The following is a 22945-nucleotide window of genomic DNA, read 5'->3' on the forward strand; positions in this document are numbered from 1 at the left end:
CCAACATTTAAAGTGAATTTGACGTTATATGTTGGTGAGATGCCATTAAAAGGATCTCTAATTAGACTAAAACAATTAAAAGTCTATGTTATTTTTTAAAACCCATAATGATCATGTATTTATTGTTATCTTTGTAATATAACCATGACTACAAAGGTTGCCTATTATTGTTTTAAATTTTATCTTTGTACAGAGTTCGTGGAAGATACTAACATATCATAACATGACCACACCCAAATTGGCATACTGTTGACTCCACAACTTAAACGATCAAAACAACACATTTTTATTATATTCAAGTTTACCTATTTATTAATTGCATTAATACACTGGTAAGTGATTTAGCTGTATATGTCTCCTAAAATTTAATATTACTACATTCATAATGTTCTTTTAGACACAGACACGTACACATATATTAGTGAGGTGCACGCGACAACTTCATGGCTAGACCATTGTTTGGCTACTACAGCTGCACGTAAAGCAATCAGTGATATGAATACACCACATGACATTCATATCTGCTATTGCAGTTCACCAGCAGTGTGAACGGTCTGATCGAATGCAAAAATCACATAGTGGCAAGAACTGCTGTAAACTGGTAAAAAATATATAAACGTATTTATAGAACCGATTCGAATATTTCATTGTCTCAAAGCTATATTCCAAACGATGCAATGTCTTGGTAAAACACCAAACTGCAATGTACCCGTCATCTACATGTAATTGATAGTTTACATAATGAAATCGTTAAGGCATTAAAATCGGTGTCTAAACATTTAATTAAAGGTAATAGTAACACTCACAAAAACATGCCTGGGTGGAATAACTACATAAAAGATCTGCATCTCATTGCTCGAGGTGTCTACGTGTTATGGCGAGACAATGAACAGGACTTGTATATGTGAAAATATGAACAAAACCTGCAGGCAGTTTAAATACGCTCTTAAAATGTGTCAACACGAGAGAGAGAGAGAGAGAGAGAGAGAGAGAGAGAGAGAGAGAGAGAGAGCGAGAGAGAGAGAGAGAGAGAGAGAGAGAGAGAGGAGAGTGAGTGACCGACATGAACTGACATGCAGGCAGTTTAAATACGCTCTTAAAATGTGTCAACACGAGAGAGAGAGAGAGAGAGAGAGAGAGAGAGAGAGAGAGAGAGAGAGAGAGTGACCGACATGAACTTTCGTGAATATTGTAGAAAAAAATGTTTTTCTACAAAATAATAAGCAATCTTTCATGGCAGTTGTGGATAGTGTCACCGGGGAAGAAAGTATTATAGGGATGTTCAAAGAACATTATCTACAACTTCTAAACAGCATCACCGAACATGTTCACGATTATATAACTAATGACTCAAGTTATGTGGCTGAAATGAACGTAAATCCCAGTGAGGTAATGGAGTTTGTTTTTAAACTTAGCAGTGGGAAATCAGCAGGGAATGACGGCCTCTCAGCGGAACACCTCCAGTATGAGTTGAAGACATGATTTGTTCTATTGGCAGTTTGTTTCAATGACATGTTGTATGTATGTATGCCCACTTAAAACTGTCGGATCAAATGTCGGAATTTAACGTCCTGATATCAAATTAATGTTCAAACACGCTAACTGGGAGCACAGACTCTGACTTGCGCCAGCAAATGTGTCCCGAGTGCCATGTTTGTATATGGGCATGTATGTAGTGTATGACAGACGCTATTCTTGTTCGTATTGTCAAGGTTCAATGCTGAATATCATGTTAATGTCAGTTAGTCCGTTACATCATATGCTAAGTGTTCTAGAGTCTACTGAGCAGACAGGTGACCATTAAAGAATTGTTCAGTGTATGCTGATTACTGCAAGAAGTACAGCAGAGTTTTGGATGATTTACATTGATATCATAGATCTCTACTTGTTTTTCATAGAGCAGACAGGACCAGTGATGTTAACCTCTTAACACACGCTATTGAACGTATGTGCTTAGTGTTCTTTGCTACTAACAGACCCACCTATGTCAGGTGGAACGATTTTAGATTCTGAATAATTTTGAAACAACAGGGTTTTTTCTGTTTTTAGTACAGTAATGCTATTGACAGCTGTTAAAGTGTTGTACATATTCAGAAACGCATCTAAATCTAATTACAGGTTAGCATTCCATTGTCTTTGTGGTGAATTGTTTTTGGTTATCATGTTTGTATTTATATTGGGCTTATTTAAAGAAACTCTGTCTTACAGAAACCGTATTAGGTGGAACCTATTTGAACCAAGATGTTCATTCCATACCTTTCAAGGTTTTACTAATTTATATGACCTTTCGACCTCTGCTGATATAATTGATCAACCAATCATGCACAGGTAGCAATGTACGTCATGCTACAACCTTCAATTTATATTCCTACCAATAAAGCTTTTAGATTTATAATGCATTATGTTTCCCCTACCCTTAAATATTCGAAATTCTGACAAACCTCCATATCACAAAAATCGTGCCATTACATATTTTATGTCTCAACCAGTAATCTAAACCTGTTGTTTCCTTTTCTATTTGCCTAGACGTATACAAAAACCGTTTTCAAAATTTAATAACCAGATTTTATAAAAATAAGAGAGACGTTTGACCAAAGAAAATGGCTCAGAATTTAGGCGTTGGTAAAACCAAATGGTGACCTTTTTGACCTCTGCTAAAGTCATTAATCAACCAACTATGTAGAAACTCACATCAATGATTACTTCATGCTACTACCGTCCACTTCAGTGGTACTATATAATCATACCATTAAAACTGTTAGTTATGTGGCATTATGTTTTCACTACCTTTAAATGTCGGAAATTCCGACAAACCGCCATAACATAAACATCGTTGGAACCATTTGACTAAACATGTTGTTTTCCTCTTCTATTTGCCTAGAAGTATACAAAACCTGTTTTAAAATATGATAAATCACATTTTATAAAAAATAAAAGAAGTCTGAACAACAAAAATAGAGTAATTTTAAGCGTCGGTAAAACAGTGTGACCTTTTGACCTCTGGTGACCTATTTAATCAACCAACCATATAGAAATGCAGATCAATGATTATCTCATGTTATGACCTTCAATTTGAGTGGTAAAATATATTCCTACAGTTAAACCTTTCAGAGTTGTATGGCATTATGATTCTCCTACACTTAAATATTGGAAATTGCGACAAACTGTCATATCATGAAAATCATGCCCTTATATAGAATATACAGGAATCATTTTACTAAATCTGTTGTTTTTCTCTTCCATGTACACAGAGATATTACAAAAAAGTTTTACAATTTTTTATAAACCATGTTTTACAGAAATATGAGAGAAGTTTGACCAAAACATGGACCAGATTTTAAGTGCGGGTCCAAAATGGTGACCTTTTGACCTTTGCTGACCTAATTAAAATATGTACATTTTTATTTTATTTTATGAATAAATAGTAGAGACCAGTAGCGTTAATATAAGTGGTTACTCTCTATTGTATCTTTTATATTAACTGAACATAAAAAGATGGACGATTCAAAATTGTTTAATATAAATGGCTTGCATGAACAGAATAACAATTTTTAGTTGTCCCTACCCCTAATTCCTCCATGGGGCAGATATTAACACTGCTATTAAAAACATCAACATTTCTAACAATCGGAATAGATTTGGCAACAAAGAAACCCAATATCATAAACTACATATATCAGGGTATTCAAAAATACCCTCAGATCTTTTGGACCTTTTTGTTAAATAAGCACCCCCCCCCCCCCCCCCCCCCCCACCCACCCCCAGCTCAAAATGTGTCAGCCACAACTAGGAGACGACGAAATGACGTCATATTTCAAATGCTCAGTCTGAGCTAGGACTGGAGAAGCAACTTCATGTTATGACGTCGCTTCCCAAAATTACGCCATTACACTTGTTATTACACGTGTGCTTCGTATGATTATTATTAACTCGGTTATGTTGAACCATATGGATAATAAACAGGGATTTGTCCTCGCCTCACTATATTTATGGGGTGATATCCAGCAAAAAGCTACTCCTTACAAAAGTCTATCATACTAATGTATTAACTACAGGCATAGGGCTATTAAAACAACAACTTGAGAATGTGCCCGCCCAGGTGATGCCAATTCGTTAAATTTCGTGGTCTGGCCCATGGACTATATTGCATGTCAAACATTTGCTAATTTGACATATAATCTTAGAGAGGAAACCCGCTTAATTTTTCCATTAGTATCAAGGGATGTTTTATATGCACCATCCCACTGGCTGTAACGAAAAATAGCCCAATGGGCCCACCGACTGGTATCGATCCCAGACCGACTGCGCAACAAGCGAGCACTTTACCACTGCACTACGTCCCGCCCCGTGTCTGTCCAGGACAGAGGTTGGTAGTTAGTTGTTAGTGAGAGAGAGGTCGGTGTAGTGGTCTTACACTTACCCATTGAGTCAAAACACGCTCTGGGTGGGAGCGGGTACCAAGATATGAACCCAGTACCTGACAGCCCCAGGCACGAAAGCTTAACAAGACAAGATAAAACAAGACAAAACAAGACAAGAATTTATTTACACTCGGGCCGTTGCACAACGGCATAGGAGGAATATATACATATACAATTTATAACATTCACGTGACAAGATGGTTGATAATAAACATATACAAAAACTCTAAATGCATTAGATACATGTACATATTTAAGAACATCGTTATACACAAACCACAAATTGGTGTTCATATAAATATAATCTGGATATACATCATGTGTGGCCAAGTACTTATAAGCAAACATGTCATCGTAATAATAATTATATATTTTGTTTTGTTTGGTTAGGGACGTTTAAAGTTACTAATAATTACTTTTATAAAATATTCCAATTTCTTTAATATTCCGATTCGCTTACTGTTCATTAATTCTTTAAATTTATAAGTACTTGGTCGTTTATAGTAATATAAATGTATATCTGGACCCTTAAGTCATGAAAATAATTACAAACAAAAAGATAATGAAACTCATCGCCAATATCATTTACGTTGCATAATATACAAAGTCTCTCATCTATAGGTATGTTATTCCAACGGGTAAATAATGGTTAGACGTTCTAAATTTTATGATAACTGACCATAGTTTTTCAGGAAGTATACTAAAATAATTTTCAAGAAATAAGTTTTCTTTATATAGCTCGTAACCTTTCTCTCTCGATGATTGTGATAAGTTATTTCTCCATATTTGTAAATATTTCTCGTATTGCCTTTGTTTGATTTGTTGTGAGAGACAGTTTACTGATATGAACGATTGAGATATCCATACATTGCTCATTCCTCAGTTATCCAAAATGTTTTTGATAGCGGTGATCCAATTATAGTTGATTCCGTTAGTAAGATGATCATTTAACATAGCTTTGTATAATAAGAAAGATAGTTTTGATTCTTTTCCTGATAAAAGCCGTGCCCAGTAGCATATGATTCTTCTATGTATGAGTAAAGAAAGTCCAAATCAAACCAAGTCCACTATGTCATTTTCCAGAAGATGTTTCCATGTTAAATACAGCATCTAAACGCAACCAGTCCACATGATCTGTCCCTAAATGTTTCAGGTGAATTTTAAAATGCTGTGAACACAAATATGTACAAGTAAAACTACTAATCATCATCATGTTGCTTCTTCTAAATACGCAATCAAATCGGCTCTCTCCTGTGGCTTCTTTATGCCGGCGAAGATCATCTTTGTTCCAGGGATGTACTTCTTGGGATTCTGCAGGTAAATCCACAACGTGTCCTTATTCCAAACAATACCTTTATTTTTGTTTGCATCTGTGTAATTAAATCCACCAGCCTGTCCCGTTTTTCGTCCGAAAATACCATTAAGACATGGCCCGGTTTTGTGCTTGCCACCCGCTTCTACAACATGGCACTGAGCACACCTCTGAATAAAGAGCTTCTTTCCCTTCTCAACATTTCCGGGCGGGATGTCTGCCATTTGTCACCAACTTGATTTTACAACCGACGATCAAACGAAGAAAAAGCACTACCCCACCAAGGTTGATAGAGGGTAACTGTGATATGTGGCCACGTGATATCCCCGGTGGAGTGACGGTCAACTGAACATAGCTCAGTGATGTAATTAACTAGCATTGTGTGGAGTCGACCATGGTAAGCTGATAACCAGTAGTCAGAACATTCACGTCTCGTTTCCCAGAAGACATGAGGAAAATGCCTAAAGGTCAGTTTTACTAAATATAAAATGGTCATAAGACAACTGTTGTACTAATAGACAATTTTAGAGACATAATTATATTTTAACAAAGACTATAATGTTTTTCATTAATATATGTTAAATTTTCTGCCATTTGTAGTGTGTTAAAATCAACAGAGTAACTGTTTAATCCATTTTCACGCAATTTGGCGGCAGAGAGTTGACACCAAGTTCAAGTTCTTTATTGCTTTAGGTTATACAACTTATAAGCTTTATAATAAAACCAGCAATATATAATAAATACATTTATTACACCCCATAACAATATAATACTAAACTAACTTACCTGTCATACCATTTTTATGACACTCGTGAACAGTATTGGTATCTGACGAGCGAAAGCAAGCAAGCTCGTTTAGCATTCTATATATTTACAACAATGGCGAGGAGCGCTATAGCACTATCTAAAAGCACATTCATGCATGAAAAATCAATACATGTCTAAAATAAACGAAATAAACCATACATATTTGCATGATAAATAATTACGTGGGTAGTAATAAAGACGATATTATATATAAACACATCACGTTCGTAAGAAAACTAAAGACACATACATATATCTAAACACAAATAAATAGGTAAAATAAAATTTACCCCCCCCCCCCAATATTTTAGGAAATAAACTGAAATTTAACCTAGTACAAATACTAGAACTATCAGAAACACGTTTAATATACAGCCACTAATATTTTATGCAGAAAAATATATTTGATATGTAATTACAATAGTTAAAACTATCTCTGTTAGTCGATAACATCTTAAAAATTGCAGCAAACTCAGGAATGTCCCTATAAGAATGAAGAAAAAAGAAGAGAAAAACTATATAGCACGTTATGTGGATATATATATATATATATATATATACAGTGGATTCTGTGTAATCCGGATCTCTGCGTAAACCGGTCCATTTCTAAAGCCCCGTCCAGCTACCGTTTATCTCTTAGGTATAAATCTCCGCCTAATCCGTATTCTGGCTACTCCGGACTCAAGGCAGATTAATCAGCGTCACATGTTCGTTAATGACATGACGGAACTAAGGGACACATTAAGGTTGGCTCTTTAATCTGACGTACGTAGTAAAATCCCGCCCCGGAGGTGGTTACTGGCGAGGTCAGAGGCTAGATCCGGGGCGGGCGTGCCTGAACCCTTGTGGATGGGGCACGTTAATAGAGTTGCCCGTTGCCCTGTTACGTAGTAAACTAGAAACCAAGATTGTATTATTGTTATGACCTGACAGAATAGAACATAACTTTATTACGCTCAGGCCGTTACACAACGGCATATGAGGAATATGATATATAAACTGTAGTGACAAGATAGGCTTTACAGGATACAATAGTATTTATACAAATGAAATAAAGGAATACAGACAATAGTATAATACAAATACAATACAATAATAAAGACAATAATATAATACAAATGGAATAAAGTAATATAATGTCACATCATTGTAATTAATACTAAATGTACTAATCAGACGCATGTACGCACATACATACATATATATAGTGCACTGGCTGGAGCGAGAAATAGCCCAATGGGCCCACTACGCCCTCCTTTTCTCTCACTAACCACTAACAACTAACCCACTGTTCTGGACACACAGCCCAGATAGCTTAGGTGTTTGTCCAGGACAGCGTACTTAAACCTTAATTGGATATAAACACGAAAAAATAAGTTGAAATGAAATGAAAAACTAGAGTTAATTATGGAAAGATTATGCGTGAAATCGATTAATTTGTAGTTATTTATTACAAATAAATGTAAAAATAACGAGATATTGTAGTTTAATTTGTAGTTATTTATTACAAATAAATGTAAAAATAACGAGATATTGTAGTTTAATTTGTAGTTATTTATTACAAATAAATGTAAAAATAACGAGATATTGTAGTTTCAACTTTGACACAGGACCTTTAAAGACGACCTGTTGCCAGTTCCAGTCAACACGTGTAGTCCAGTCAACACGTGTAGTCCAGTCAACACGTGTAGTCCAGTCAACACGTGTAGTCCAGTCAACACGTGTAGTCCAGTCAATCTATACCTAAATATATGGTATACCCATCTCCTTGACCGTAAACCAGCTTCTCGAAGTCGGTTCCGAATAGTTTGTGCAGACACCCTTCTCAAACCAGGTTTGCGTCCAGCAGTGTTCGTTGCTGTGGCAGTTCGGTGACGAAGTGCAGAACCCGGATGTAGCGATCTTGTGCTGCAGTTGTTATTCAAGCAAGGTCTTCCACTTCTGGGCCGGTCTTCAGCCGATTGAAACTGCTGGAACCTGTCCCAGAGACGTGAAATGGTCCTATGTTGGACGTTCATATGGCCTGCGACCGCTGACTGCGATTCACCTAACTGGAGGCGGCCTATTGCAATGTTTCGATTCGGCAGGCATAGTCTTGGCATCTTGTAACTCGTCTACGTCGAAATGGAAATGAGGCATCATTGCGAGCATTGCAGCTTTAAATACCCATCACCACACCAATCTTTTTCCCCGAGTTTCATGTGCATTCGCCAAAATCTGACCATTTCACGCCGATTTCCTGCAATTGTCGCACAACGTGCCACAACGTGCGTTAGATTTGTTTTAGAGTGCATTTGGGCATGCTGTCCTATTCCAGGAACATTAACAAACATGGTCATTTAGCAACATTATACAAAAAAACTATATTTTGTAAAATCAAACACTTTTCTTCTTTCCCTATCACCTATGCGTTTCTTTTTTGACAGAGTATATATACTGATTGATGCGCGGTCAGTTTGGGATCAATCCTCGTCGGTGGGTCCATTGGGTTATTTCTCGTTCCAGCCAGTGCACCGCGACTGGTATATCAAAGGCTGTGATATGTGCTATTGTGTCTGTGTGGTGGTGCATACCAAAAAAAATAATCCCTTGATACTAATGACAATTTTTTGTAGGTTTCGTCTCAAAATTACCAAATGTTTGACATCCAATAGCTGATGATTAATATATCAATGTTTGACATCCAATAGCTGATGATTAATATATCAATGTTTGACATCCAATAGCTGATGATTAATATATCAATGTTATTATACATCAGTTTAGTGGTGTCGTTAAACAAAACACACTTTTTATACTCTCTTTCTTAGTCTTTGTTTGTCACTCTAGTATAGTGCAAACAAACAAACCTCGCCAAAAACCCCAACAAACAAACAAAACACACTTTTTATACTCTCTTTCTTAGTCTTTGTTTGTCACTCTAGTATACTGCAAACAAACAAACCTCGCCAAAACCCCCAACAAACAAACAAAACACACTTTTTATACTCTCTTTCTTAGTCTTTGTTTGTCACTCTAGTATAGTGCCCAAGTACGCAAACAAAAAACCCTCGCCAAAACCCCTAACAAACAAACAAAACAAAACAATTTACCATATTCATATATACATACAACTTACACGTGTTAAGTACTATATCTTGACACTTCCAAGTTGATTTTTTAATTTTTGTACTTTTTTAATATACTTTTTAAAATGTGGCATATTTTGAAGCAAATAGATATATAAGCTACATGTTATTAACGTTGCAAAATACATTATTATGACATGTATCTGCATCAAAAATAAGTATTATATTCATATCTTTATTGTATGCTAGGCATGACCCTGAAATTCCTATTTTGCCATCCATCAGTTGAGTTCGAATGTGTATGGAATTTAATAGCAACAAACTGCTAAATATGCTTATCATGTTTAAAAACATCTTGACCAGCCTCTGACACTTTTGTCTGTCCAAACAGTGCACCACAACTGGTCAAAGGCCGTGGTCTGTACTTTCTTGTCTGTGGGAAAGTGCATATAAAAGGTCCCTTTGTGCATTAGGAAGAATGTAGCGGGTTTCCTCTGAAAACTACGTGTCAGAATTACCAAATGTTTGACATCCAATAGCCGCTGATTCATTTAATCAGTCAGTGTGCTCTAGTGGTGTCGTTAAACAAAAACAAACTTTAACTTTTGTCTTGTTTAGGCCATGTGCGACCTTCAAACAAAAGACTGGAGATAACTCTCATGTATTATGTATTCGGCAGGTTGACACAGACCACAATTATTTACGCTATATGCCTTTATATAGCGGGGGAGGGACATAGCCCAGTTGTAAAGCATTCGATTGATCCTCGGTCGGTTTGGGATCGATCCCCATCGGTGGATCTATTGGGCTATTTCTCGTTACAGCCAGTGCACAACGACTGGTACATCAAAGGTCGCGGTATGTGCTACCCTGTATGTGGGAAAGGGCATATAAAAGACCCCTTGCTACATTAGACAAAATGTAGCGGGTTTCCTCTGATGACTACACGTAGTTTCAGAATTACCAAATATTTGACATCCAATAGCCGACGATTAATAAATCAATGTGCTCTAGTGGTGTCCTTAAAACAAACTTTAACTTTTTGTATAGCGTTAATGGCTATAGCACTTTTTATTAATATTAGTAGGCCCATGGAATGCCTGCCTGTTGTCCAGCTCTTGGTTGAAACAAACACACCCACTAAACCTAGTTGCCACTTCAAAGCTGTCTGCCATGAAATAATCACAGTCAAACAGCAGACTACTTGCTTCGGCAATCAAATGGCAAAACTGCTCGCGGTTTTCCACATACCAACGCATACTTCCAAAACTTGTGTCCGTAAATTAATTTAATATTTGCATGTAATCGTTGGAGGGCACATACGACTACTCTATAGTTGATTTGTAGAACGTTTGTAAAGCTTAGATTTGCGAGCTATAAGTAATAACAGACAGCAGTAGGTACAGTTCTTTCTTGGAACGGTTCCGAGTTCAAAAAGTGACTTGAAAATACATGAATATAAGCACACAGTCAGTTATAATCTGTAGGCACATTCTTATTCTCACACGCAACACATTACTTACCACTGCCTCTGGTATATCCGACTAGTAAGAACTGGAAAGAAAATCCATGGATCCCCATAGGAGGATCAATTGTAGGAAACTCAGGATATTAATGCTACATAGGGAGAGGTTGATGATGATTACAAACTTAGCGCCATGTTTTATTCACTGTGTCCAACATACGTCTTTCGCTTTACCCTCGTTTGAATTTCTGGATGTACATCAGTTGTTGATCTCTCTCTCTCTCTCTCTCTCTCTCTCTCTCTCTCTCTCTCTCTCTCTCTCTCTCTCTCTCTCTCTCTCTCTCTCTCTCTCTCTCTCTCTCTCTCTCTCTCTCTCCGTTTCTGTGTCTCTGTCTGTCTCTTTCTCTTTGTTTCGTTTTCTTTCTCCCTCTCTCCGTTTCTCCGTCTGGCTGCGTCTCTCTTTCACTGTCTCTCTCTCTCTCTCTTCCAATGTCTATGTTCATTGTATTTTTACAGCATTGAAGTTCTTCTTACTGGTTGTGTTTGCGGTCAGCTATAGCCTTTACAATATCCAAGTCCTAGAAAGAGTTGCCAAGGACACCGTGTTAAAATTTACAGAAACGTTCATCTGCAGACAGATTCCAATGACAGAACGTCTTCAAAACAGACACTATATCTGTGATGTTGATAACGGTCGTCTAGGAAACCAAATGTTTTCTTATGCATCTGGCTACGCTTTGGCAAAGGAGAAAAATGTGACAATGGCCGTAATTAAAAACCGGATGCTGAATTATATCTTTGAGCTGGATGCCACGAAGGTGGATGAATGCGCATGCGCTAAAATCACGCGTCTAGACCCGAAGTGGTGTTGTGCGTACGACGATACACTCCTCCGCTTCAAACCCGAGACAAACTATCAGTTGGGAAACTACCTCCAGTCGTGGAAATATTTCCACAACCACACGGCTGACATTAGAAGACAGTTCACATTTAATAACTCGACCGCCGCCAAGGCGCTCGCGTTTTTGAACGGCGTAATGGATAAGTACAAAGAACGGACGTCAGATTGGTCAAACTCGGCAGACATCGAAAATATTACGTTTGTCGGCGTTCACGTTCGAAGAGGTGATTTCAAATCAGCGAAGCATATACATCTAGGATATCCCTTGGCATCAAAAGAATATATAAAGAAAGCTATGAACCATTATACTGACACATTTCAAAGGGTTGTTTTTATTATGTGTTCTAATACAATGGACTGGGTGAAGAGTAATTTTAATTCCAGTAACTTGTTTTATTCAGTTGGAAATTCGCCCGAAGTGGACATGTGTATTCTGTCGTCATGTAACCATAGCATCATGACGGTGGGCACGTTTGGCTGGTGGGCCAGTTTTCTCGCTGGTGGGGAGACCGTCCACTACAAACATTTGGCACGAAAGGGCTCGATTCTGAGGAAGCAATATTCATCCGACTACAAGGACTATTTCTACCCAGGCTGGATTGGAATGGATTGATGTATCAATGGATTGTAATGAACTGAATCATGTGTGACTGGATAGGAACGAATTGGCGTATGACTGGATTGGCATGGATTGATGTATCAATGGATTGCATTGAACTGAATCATGTATGACTGGATAGGAATGAATTGGCGTATGACTGGATTGGAATGGATTAGCGTATGACTGGAATGAAATGATTTGGGTTATGACTGAATTGAAATAGATTGAGGTATGGTTGGGTTGTAATGGGTTGACGTATGATTGGGTTGGAATGGATTGACGTATGACTGACTTAGAATGGATTGGCGTATGACTGGAATGGAATGGATTGACGTAATGCCTGAATTGGATTATAGCTGTAGAACATGTTTAAATAAAACAAAAACTAGCTCTCTCTCTCTCTCTCTCTCTCTCTCTCTCTCTCTCTCTCTCTCTCTCTCTCTCTCTCTCTCTCTCTCTCTCTCTCTCTCTCTCTCTTAAACTTACGGGGCTACCAATTTTTGTCGAGGGCTACCAGACTGAAAAAGGTTACGGTGAAGGCCTGGGCTGGATTGGAATGGATTGGATAATGGCTGGATTGGATTATGGCTGGATTGGAATGGATTGGATTATGGCTGGATTGGAATGGATTGACGTATGTTTAGATGGAGTGGATTGTCGTATGAGTGATAATTTTATATTTAAAAAATAATATCATAGTAATACATATATCATACTAAGTGTGTGTGTGTGTGTGTGAGAGAGAGAGAGAGAGAGAGAGAGAGAGAGAGAGAGAGAGAGAGAGAGAGAGAGAGTGTCTGTCTGTGTGTGTGTGAGAGAGAGAGAGAGAGAGATAGTGTGTGTGTCTGTGTGTGTTTGTGTTTGTGTGTGTGTGTGTGTGTGTGTGAGAGAGAGATAGAGAGTGTCTGTGTGTGTGAGTGAGTGCGTGTGTCACATGCATATGTTGAACATAACGACGTGCTTGTACTTTTATATGTATTACATAATTTCTTATTTTATTTATGTATTACATAGCGTGTTTAGTAAATAAAACACAAATAGTTTAAAACAAAGCAATTGTTTTAGTGATAACTAAATGTCTTACCTGTAGGTGCTTTAGTTTTAAGGTTTGGTGGAAATAAGTTAAAGTTTGTTTTATTTAACGACACCACTAGAGCAGATTGATTTATTAATCATCGGCAACTGGATGCCAAACGATGCTCACATAGTAGTGTTAGAGAGACACCCCGCTACATTTTTCCATCAGTGGCATGGTATCTTTTATATGCACCATCCAATCATTTATATCTATAGTGGGATCAAATATTTACAAATATTTCGATTTAGATATATATTGTATTCAAATTATTGTGAGAGTATAATAGTAAATATCAAATAATAATGGATCCAACGGGTCGGAAGTCAAACAAAGCGCCCGAACGAGTCAAGTTGGCCGGCAAACCCCTCCCCAGGCCTGGTGACATAAAGCACTCGTAACAATTCCGTCAAACGTACACCTTACTTAACGAATTAAACGAGTAACTCAACGTACCCGTTCTTAAAGGGACACACCCTAGTTACGGCTAGTTGTTAACCATTACGGCGTTGTTTTTCGCTATTAAACCCATTTTTTTCACAAATAAAATTGCACTTTACTTACCGTTTATTATTTAGAATATACATTTCCATTCACCTGAAGTTTTTTTTGGTAATCCTGTTTTTTGTAATACCACAAAATGCATTTTTCGTATTTCATAAAATCGCACGCACGTCTGAGAAAAAACCGTTGAGCAGACAAGGTCTAAACTGTTTTTAGAGGGGATATTTCCATTTCAATGTCACAGACGTTGGTATATCACGTGACCGTTATCATTTTGGTTCGGTTTGTTTTCTCGTGCACGGTTCGCGCAATCAACATCCGATTTGTTGTTGTTCATTTGTGAGATTTTTCTTCACAGTTCATGAACATTTTCAGTAACAATAAAGTTCAGACAAGTAAGTGTCTCAATACAAAACGTTACAAACCCTTAAAACCAATAATTTTGCTAAGTCTTACGATATCTGGAGAGAGGATACAACCAGGACAGAACAGTTGGAACATGTCCAGGAGAGGTGAAAGAAACGCACCCCAAGTCTGTGAAATTTGTCGTGACGTAGGCATTGTTGTGCTTTGAGCGACATCTACCGGTGACATCAGAATACTAACTTTCAAAATTATTTCAAGCAATTGGGACATGTGGATTCCCATGGTATTTATCGATATAAAACCTGCTTTTTCACTCCATTTGATAAAAACGTGATCTAAGTGTGTTACAGGTTTGTAGATTAACCAAATTATAATTTATTTTCGCTGGATGGAACTAGGGTGTGCGGCTTTAACGACATGTACGTAAATGGCCACACAGTTACGTCAGCTTCGAGGGTGGTGTAGCATACAAGTATCAAACCGGCTGCACTGTAAATACACATAATCTGATCTTCATTTCCAGTATAGCGCTTTATGTCTATAGTTTTTCATGTTATTAAAACGACCATAATTGATTTAAATATTCCATTTTTTTCATAATGTATGTATGTATGTATGTATGTATGTATGTATGTACTCTTGCAAAAAAGTAGGGGAACCTGAAATATTAATGTTAATATCAACTATTAAACCGAACATACGTTTTGACCACAGCCATCTTAGTAAAGAACGTTCAGGTCTGTTTATTAACACACCGAAACACATTCCCTAGTTAGCACGTGCATCACGTGCGTGGGGTGTCATTCTGGATTTTGACAATTTCCAGGATGGTCGATTAATCACCGTGGAGCATTATTTCTGTCAATATGTTTCATTCTGTTGATCATACAGTTGTTATTGTTTTGTTTTAGTCATTTTTATTCTTTAAATTTTGTGATTTACTGATAAAAAATGTCAACTTTCAAATTTCACTTCTGACCCCAATCGTCCTTCAAGATCTTTGGTGGTCATAAAATCTACTGTAATACTGAACTACCGGTTGTAATTTTTCCCAATTAATTCACTATTATCATAGAACCATTCCCCACAGCTAATATACCTTACACTTTTGGCAATTGCAAATTCTTATTAGAGTTACCCTACTTTTTTTCGAAGAATAGCCAGAATACGGATTAGGCGGAGATTTATACCTAAGAGATAAACGGTAGCTGGACGGGGCTTTAGAAATGGACCGGTTTAGCAGAGATCCGGATTACACAGAATCGGATTTAGACAGAGTCCACTATATATATATATATATGAATAGAAAATCCTTCTGTGTTGCTGACACCTCTCCTCTAATATAGCAAGGGGACTTGAGATAATATATTTCATAAAGAAAAAGCCAGAAGCCTCCTTTAAAAGTCATATATCCCTCTTTAATTCAAATTTCAGGCTTCATCAGGGAAATGTGTCGACAAAAATAAAAATACGCACGTAAAACCACTAGCAAAAGCTGTAACTAAAATAATGTATAATATACCAAGTCTATATAAGAAAAGAACCTACAAATAAAGTAACATAAACTAAAAGCTCAGCTAAAAAACTGCAGAACAAATTACTGGTCAAAGACTAAAAGTATGGTAACACTAAACCTACCATATGATTGAGGTAAAAAGAACTGTGGGTGTGTGTGTGTGGGGGGGGGGGGGGGGGGTGTGTGTTAAAATAATAATTAAGGATAAATAAACGAATGAATGAAACAAAGAACAAAATAACAAAATAATAATGAACGAATGAATACATGAATAGATAAATCAATAATATATAAGTACATGCTAAAAAGAACGCACGCATACTAGTTCATCAAGATTAACGTTGACTGCCACAAAGTGCAAGCACAAGTCAACGTTAATCTTGATGAACTAGCACGCATACATATATAACATGCAGAGAGCCAGTTGTTGCTTCTTACATCAGTCTTTACACGTTCTTAGCCACTACGCACCTCTATTATACGAACGTGCAGAGTGTGTTCTACGCAGTAACACGATAGTTACGTCCACGTCCCACACACATATCGGACACTTAGTTACACTTCTTTGTGTTACCGGGCCGGGGCTTAAGCATGAACCGAGACAACCGGAAGTCTCTAACAACTTCTTGTTCCGGACTGTATACATCAAGATTTTGGCCGTCGCCAATTTCCCATGCATGGACCTGGGTCCAATATCACAAAACATCTTAAGCCTAATTTTGCACGTAAACGTAAATCTACGACTAAACCACAATTCTATAATTAAACACAATCACAAATATAGTTTTAAGTACACATATTTCATTTCCTTTGGTCATTAAAATGCTCCATCTCTCGTAATGATTTAATTTTCCGTATGGAATAGATGCCAAACACCTACGTATGTCCGGTATAACTGCTAGTTGCAGGCGTAAACTTACGATGTTTTGTGAAATTGGCCCCTGACGTGTGACTACGACAACCAAGTTCGAGTCTTTATCACGACTGTCACAACGTGTGCTGTAATTGTATTTATAATGAATAAATGAATGTTTAACGACACCTCAGCACGAAAAATACATCGGCTATTGGGGGTCAATTCTATTTATAAACCTAGAAATTCCGAGAAATTTATTTCACTGAAACACTCCAGTGTATAAACTATAACAAAAGTTAAATATATCGATAGAAAATATTTCATTGCAACAAACAGAAAATATATTTGACCATCACATTGACTGTATTTGGAACTACTCTAGAACTACACTATTTGATGTGGTATTTCTCATGATGCTAATGTTGTGGGTGACCATGGTGTCACTATGGCACACATTATTAATAAGGTAAGAAAATATACGAAAAACTGGGGGGTTTTAATTAGAAAAACTGTTTCGCAGCAACATGTCAGTTACTTTTAAAATAAAATCCATCACAGGATCATGGGCCATACTATTTAAAAATCTTAGATTTGGGCATGCCTATTAAACCATACCTGAAAATCACCAAAAACGTTTTTTTTATTTTAAATTCCCCATCGAACTTAAGGCAATAAAAACACCTCCCAATTAAAACAACACATGCATTATCTATACAGTAAAGCATAGGCCTATAACACTGGTATCAAGCGTTTTATATATCTACAAGAATTATGTAACATATTCCCTCCTTGACGAATAAATTTTGTTATTTTCATGTATAACACATAGACTTGGGAAGATGGCGGTAAATGGTGGTGGTGGTGCGAGGTTGGCAAACATTAAATGTGACGTCATATATAAATATGAATATATAAATATAATTAAAATTGTTTGTAATCACATCTGTCGTATTAAATCAGTTTCTAATGACATGAAGAATTATGAGCTATATTCTTGTGATCTGTCAGAGTAAAAGAAAAAAAAATCATTCAAATCCATACTCTGATTTTTTCCTCGTCCCAACCAATGCACCATGATTGGCACACCAAATGTCGTGGTATGTGCTGTCCTGTATGTGGGGCAGTGCATATAAAAGGTCCCTTGTTACTAATGGAAAACGACTACTACAGACCTGTTCAATTGTTCAGACCCTATATTTTTGGAAATGTTACGTTTAATTCCTATTCAATACTTATTTTCTGTACACACGCGTGAAAACAAACCCAAACCCCGACATATTTCATATACAATTCATCATCTAAAATGCACCAAGTTGACATTTCCACTTTACAAAAATCTCTGTATGTTTTGAATTCAGATTCGTTCGCCTATAAATAACTAAGGCTATTTGCATAATAAAAGCATCACTCTATAGTGTGTTTCAAACTAATGTTCTTTTCCACTAAACAATTCAGGCGCGGATTCAAGTTGGTAGTCCAGGTGACACGCCCCACCCCCTCTATGTTTGTTAAACAATATATATTACAGAATACACAATTGTTTTAAAACTTATCCATCCACCTGTTCAAAAGCAACAACGTCAGTGGGTGTAATTCGAACTCCCCCTCGCCGTCTAGGATGTCTTCAAAGTTACGACATCGAGGGTAGCACTTGTGGAGTTTTTTGTGCAGAATCCACGGCTCCGCGGTATCCCCGGACACTGCACCTGGGGGTGGTGGTTGAGATTGTGTGGGCGGCGTCCTTGTAATAGTGACTGCCGACCGCGCCTTCTGCCTTCCTCTTCCCAACGGCCCCCTGGCGGGCTTGCGACTCACAGGAATTTTCCGGTATAGTTGGTCACTGCACCGGAGTCGCAGAAGTATGTGTAGTTGGGGGAGTCCCAGTCGGTCATGAGACGTAGGCGCAGTCGGCGGAGTCGTGTCCGTGTCCTCTTCCTCTCTGGCTTAGGCTGGGCTGGGGGCGGCGACGCAGGATTAGCCGCCGGATTTGCCCTCCCCCTGTGCCTCCCCTGACGCACGTTTCCTCTTCCTCAAACTTCCTTTCTTCTGTTCCCGGTCGCCGTACACGAAGGTCACGGTTGCCAGTGTCCCGGTGTACGCGACGCGGTACCTCATCAGCTTTCCGTAAATGGCTGTAAGTCCCCCCAGGTGGGGGTGGGGAGCAAGTCGAGAGCCCACGAAACAACGTCCATCCTCATCGCGAGCTCAAATAGGAAATGTCGGATAATGTGCATTCGACAAACTCATATTGCCCTTTTCATAATCGTGTTAGCCACTCACCTCTTTAATAAGTGTTTGACCCGCCCCTACGTCCAAAAGATGAATTTAAATCCAGTTTCTCCTAATCGCAAGTATATAGAACGTATCAGTACAACTTCAGCTATACTGAATGTAACCGCTTGTCCAAGACTATTGGGAGCGGGACGTAGCCCAGTGGTAAAGCGCTCGCTTGATGCGTGGCCAGTTTGGGATCGATCCCCGTCGGTGGGCCCATTGAGCTATATCTCATTACAGCCAGTGCACCACGACTGGTGTATCAAAGGCCGTGGTATGTTCCATCCTGTCTGTGGGATGGTGCATATAAAAGATCCCTTGCTGCTAATCAAAAGGAGTAGCTCATGAAGTGGCGACAACGGGTTTCCGTCACAATATCTGTGTGGTCCATAACCATATGTCTGACGCTATATAACCGTAAATAAAATATGCTGAGTGCGTCGTTAAATAACACATTTCTTTCTTTTTTCCTTTCGAGACTATTGTATTTACGCCTGAGTTATAGCAGGTCTAAATTTCAAGCGATTTCGTCCCAGACTTCGGCTTTGCTACATGCATTTCGACTTTCCCGTGAAACTTTCGGCATTCGTAAACAGCATGCCGACCAGTATTCAACTTGCAACAAAGACCATAAACACATTTCAGTGGCCTTAGTTGCAATAATCTGCAATAACGACTATACACTATTTGTCGGTCACCGAAATGTGACGGTCAGGTGCACATACATTCATTGTGGGGTGAACTTTGCGAAAGTCCAATACTGTTCAGCAAATAGCCAGACATTAAAGTCACACAGTGGATATGTTTAAAACACAGACAGGTAAGTTTGAATAATTACAGTAGTATCTTAAATATAAAAATAGTTTATGTTATGGTTAAGAGTTAGGTTAGGTTTCATTTTAAATAACCAAAATAATGGTCATATTTCTTAACCCAGCGTCGGAGGCGGGGGTGGGATGGGGTGGGGGTGGGATGGGGTGGGGGAGATGAACTCTTTGCATTCAGGTCTCTTAAATAGATAGAATATCAAAATCAGAATTAGAACCGCGTACACCTTAAAATGTGTTTTGGTATAATATCCGCCCGCCCCCCCCCCCTACACTTTATTATTTTTAGTTAGGATTAGGATTAGGGCTAGGGCTAGGGCTAGGGCTAGGGTTAGGGTTAGGGTTAGGGTTGGGTTGCGTTAAGGTTAGGGTTAGGGTTAGGGTGGGGGTGGGTGGGAGGGGGACCGGGCGGACCATATAAAATGGATTAATAGTCTTACAAAGTATTAGGCAATATTATTTATTCGTTAAAAAATTCGTTATATTTAAAAACGTGGTTGACTGTATACAACAGTAATAAACGGAACTCTTCTTTTTGTAAGAAGAAATCGCGTGACGTCAGTCTGGAACCATCCATTTGCGAAATTCTTAATGAGCGCACAATAGAACCATATGTCAATGAATGAATTAATTATGATTCCAGCTTTGTTCGAAAGAAATAGCATGATTGGAAAAAGCGAAGAACAGCGTGATCTGGCTGTAACGTCACATTTGACCCACATTCTAGTCAACACTGTATGGTTTATGGAATAATTTATTACATATAGCTTTGTTAGCGTTAAAACGTTAATCGGTGGCTTGCCAGCGGTTGACAGCCTTAATACTTGATTTCATTTCAACTTATTTTCGTGCTTATATCCAATTAAGGTTCAAGCACGCTCTCCTGGACACACACCTATCTGGGCTGTCTGTCCAGGACAGTGGGTTAGTTGTTAGTTGTTAGTGGTTAGTGAGAGAGAAGAGGGTGTAGTGGTCTTAAACCTACCCACTGAGTTGTTAAGACTCGCTCTGGGTGGAAAGACTGTACCGAGCTGCGAACCCAGTACCTACCAGCCTTATGTCTGATGGCTTAACCACGACACCACCGAGGCCGATAAGAACGTTAATCGGTGGTTTACCAACGGTTGGCAACCTGTATGTTTGAGACAAATCGTTTCGAAAATGGACCTTGTCGTTTCCTTGACTTCAGTCGATGAACTGGGAGGAAACGTATAAAGTATGCGACTGTGAATCGAGACCTATATATGCCGCGCGGTAACCCAGAGACGCCGGGATCAAAGCTAATGCAAGCATGCTCAGTGCAGACGTGTGTGCAGGACATTACGTAGAAGGGGTCTAGATTGGCGAGTGAAGTTTTAGGGGGTCGTGTCATCCTTTGGCGGAAAATATATTGACAAATATATATATATGCTTGGAGCGCACGAGCTATGTTAAGTTTATTTCGTTTAACGACACCAATAGAGCACATTGGTTCATTATCATCGGCTGTTGGATACCAAACATTTGGTAATTCTGACAGTCTTAAAGAGCAACTCCGCTACATTTGTCCATTAGTAGTAAATGATATTTTATATGCACTATCCCACAGATAAGGTAGCACATACCACGGCCTTTGATATACCAGTCATGGTGCATTGACTAGAACGAGAAATATCCCACTGGGCTCACAGACGAGGATCGATCCTAGACCGACCGCGCATCAGGCAGCGCTTTATCAGTGGGTTACGTCCCGCCTTTGCACACGAGCCTGCAGTGTTCATACGTAGCATGATGATACCCATCAAGTATTCAACTAAACATGTAATATAGACACATTTAGTATTACTACTATATACCAACCCCCTAACTTTGCAGTTTAAATAACATATTTAGAAGGCAATTGCTAAATAATGTCATGAAAGTTTTTTTGTTTTTTTACTATTTACAATTGTTATACTATTTGCATATACAGTATACATAGACAAAACTACATATATGTGGTTTTCTGATTTCTGTATTCCACGAGTGTGGAATACAGAAATCAGAAAACCACATATATGTAGTTTTGTATTTATTACATACCTTAAATTGGAATTTTGTTTTCAAATAGGCCTAATAGTTTAAAAATGTGACACTGCTAGCTAATGACGGGGATTCCTAAATTTACACAACTAGGTCAGCTGTGTAACTACGCGGACCGATGAACCACCAGTTATTATACATAGGATATAGTTCTATTTAAACAATAAACTGAAATAAGAAACAACGAGTGAAACGTTACCTATAATTTTAATGATATTGTTTAAAATGCATTTTAAAGACAATGTAATAGCTAAAATTCACGAACAATATAATATTTAATATTTAATTTGCTCGTAATACGTCACAAAACCTTCAGCGTGCCAGTTTTATCAACGAAGAAAAATGTCAAGAATTGTTCACTCATTGTCTGTGTCGTCATCGGTGTGTTTTCTTTTATTGATGTTCATGAAATTATTCCTTGCTGAAAAGTTTAAGTTTATATTAAATGTGCCTCCATAAATCATCGCGCCACTGAATAATCCGGTTGTCAGTTCATCCAAGTTTTCTACGTGAGGAGACGGTGCCTTGTTTTGGCTTCGTACACAATAAATATAGCATATCTTACCGTAATTTCACTAGAAATCCATATTTCGTAAAAGGTACAATTTTTTAATCACAAGATTTTGTTCAAACACATTCAGGTGCATTAGTATTGTTAAAAACAAAAATTCAAAATAGCAATTTTACATTGGATTTTTTCCAAAAAGAAAATGTCTTGTACCCAGTTTATAGTTATTGTAAGGATATGCAAAGTGACGTCATTGGAATACTGACGTCATTTAAATTCAAAATTAGCTGTATTATTACAATGCTTCGCCACATTAAAATAAAAACTAGTCTACTAATCTTGACCCCTGTCAAATTCCTATAAGAAGCAGACAACACTGTTTA

General features: G+C 38.0%; 2 protein-coding genes across 2 annotated transcripts; one reads left to right on the forward strand and one right to left on the reverse strand.

Annotated features, from left to right (window-relative positions):
• Window positions 1-5630: 5630 nt before the first annotated feature.
• LOC121376832 (cytochrome c-like) lies at window positions 5631-5996 on the reverse strand. Its single transcript, XM_041504616.1, has one exon. It carries the CDS (start codon window positions 5955-5957, stop codon window positions 5631-5633), a length of 327 nt encoding a protein of 108 aa, XP_041360550.1. The 5' UTR covers window positions 5958-5996.
• A 5838-nt stretch (window positions 5997-11834) lies between these two features.
• Window positions 11835-12587, forward strand: LOC121378014 (galactoside alpha-(1,2)-fucosyltransferase 2-like). Its single transcript, XM_041506112.1, has 2 exons — window positions 11835-12198; window positions 12376-12587. Exons 1-2 carry the CDS (start codon window positions 11835-11837, stop codon window positions 12585-12587), a joined length of 576 nt encoding a protein of 191 aa, XP_041362046.1.
• The last annotated feature ends 10358 nt before the right edge of the window (window positions 12588-22945 follow it).

The sequence above is a fragment of the Gigantopelta aegis genome, chromosome 7 (assembly GCF_016097555.1).
Source record: "Gigantopelta aegis isolate Gae_Host chromosome 7, Gae_host_genome, whole genome shotgun sequence".
Classification (NCBI taxonomy): domain Eukaryota; kingdom Metazoa; phylum Mollusca; class Gastropoda; order Neomphalida; family Peltospiridae; genus Gigantopelta; species Gigantopelta aegis.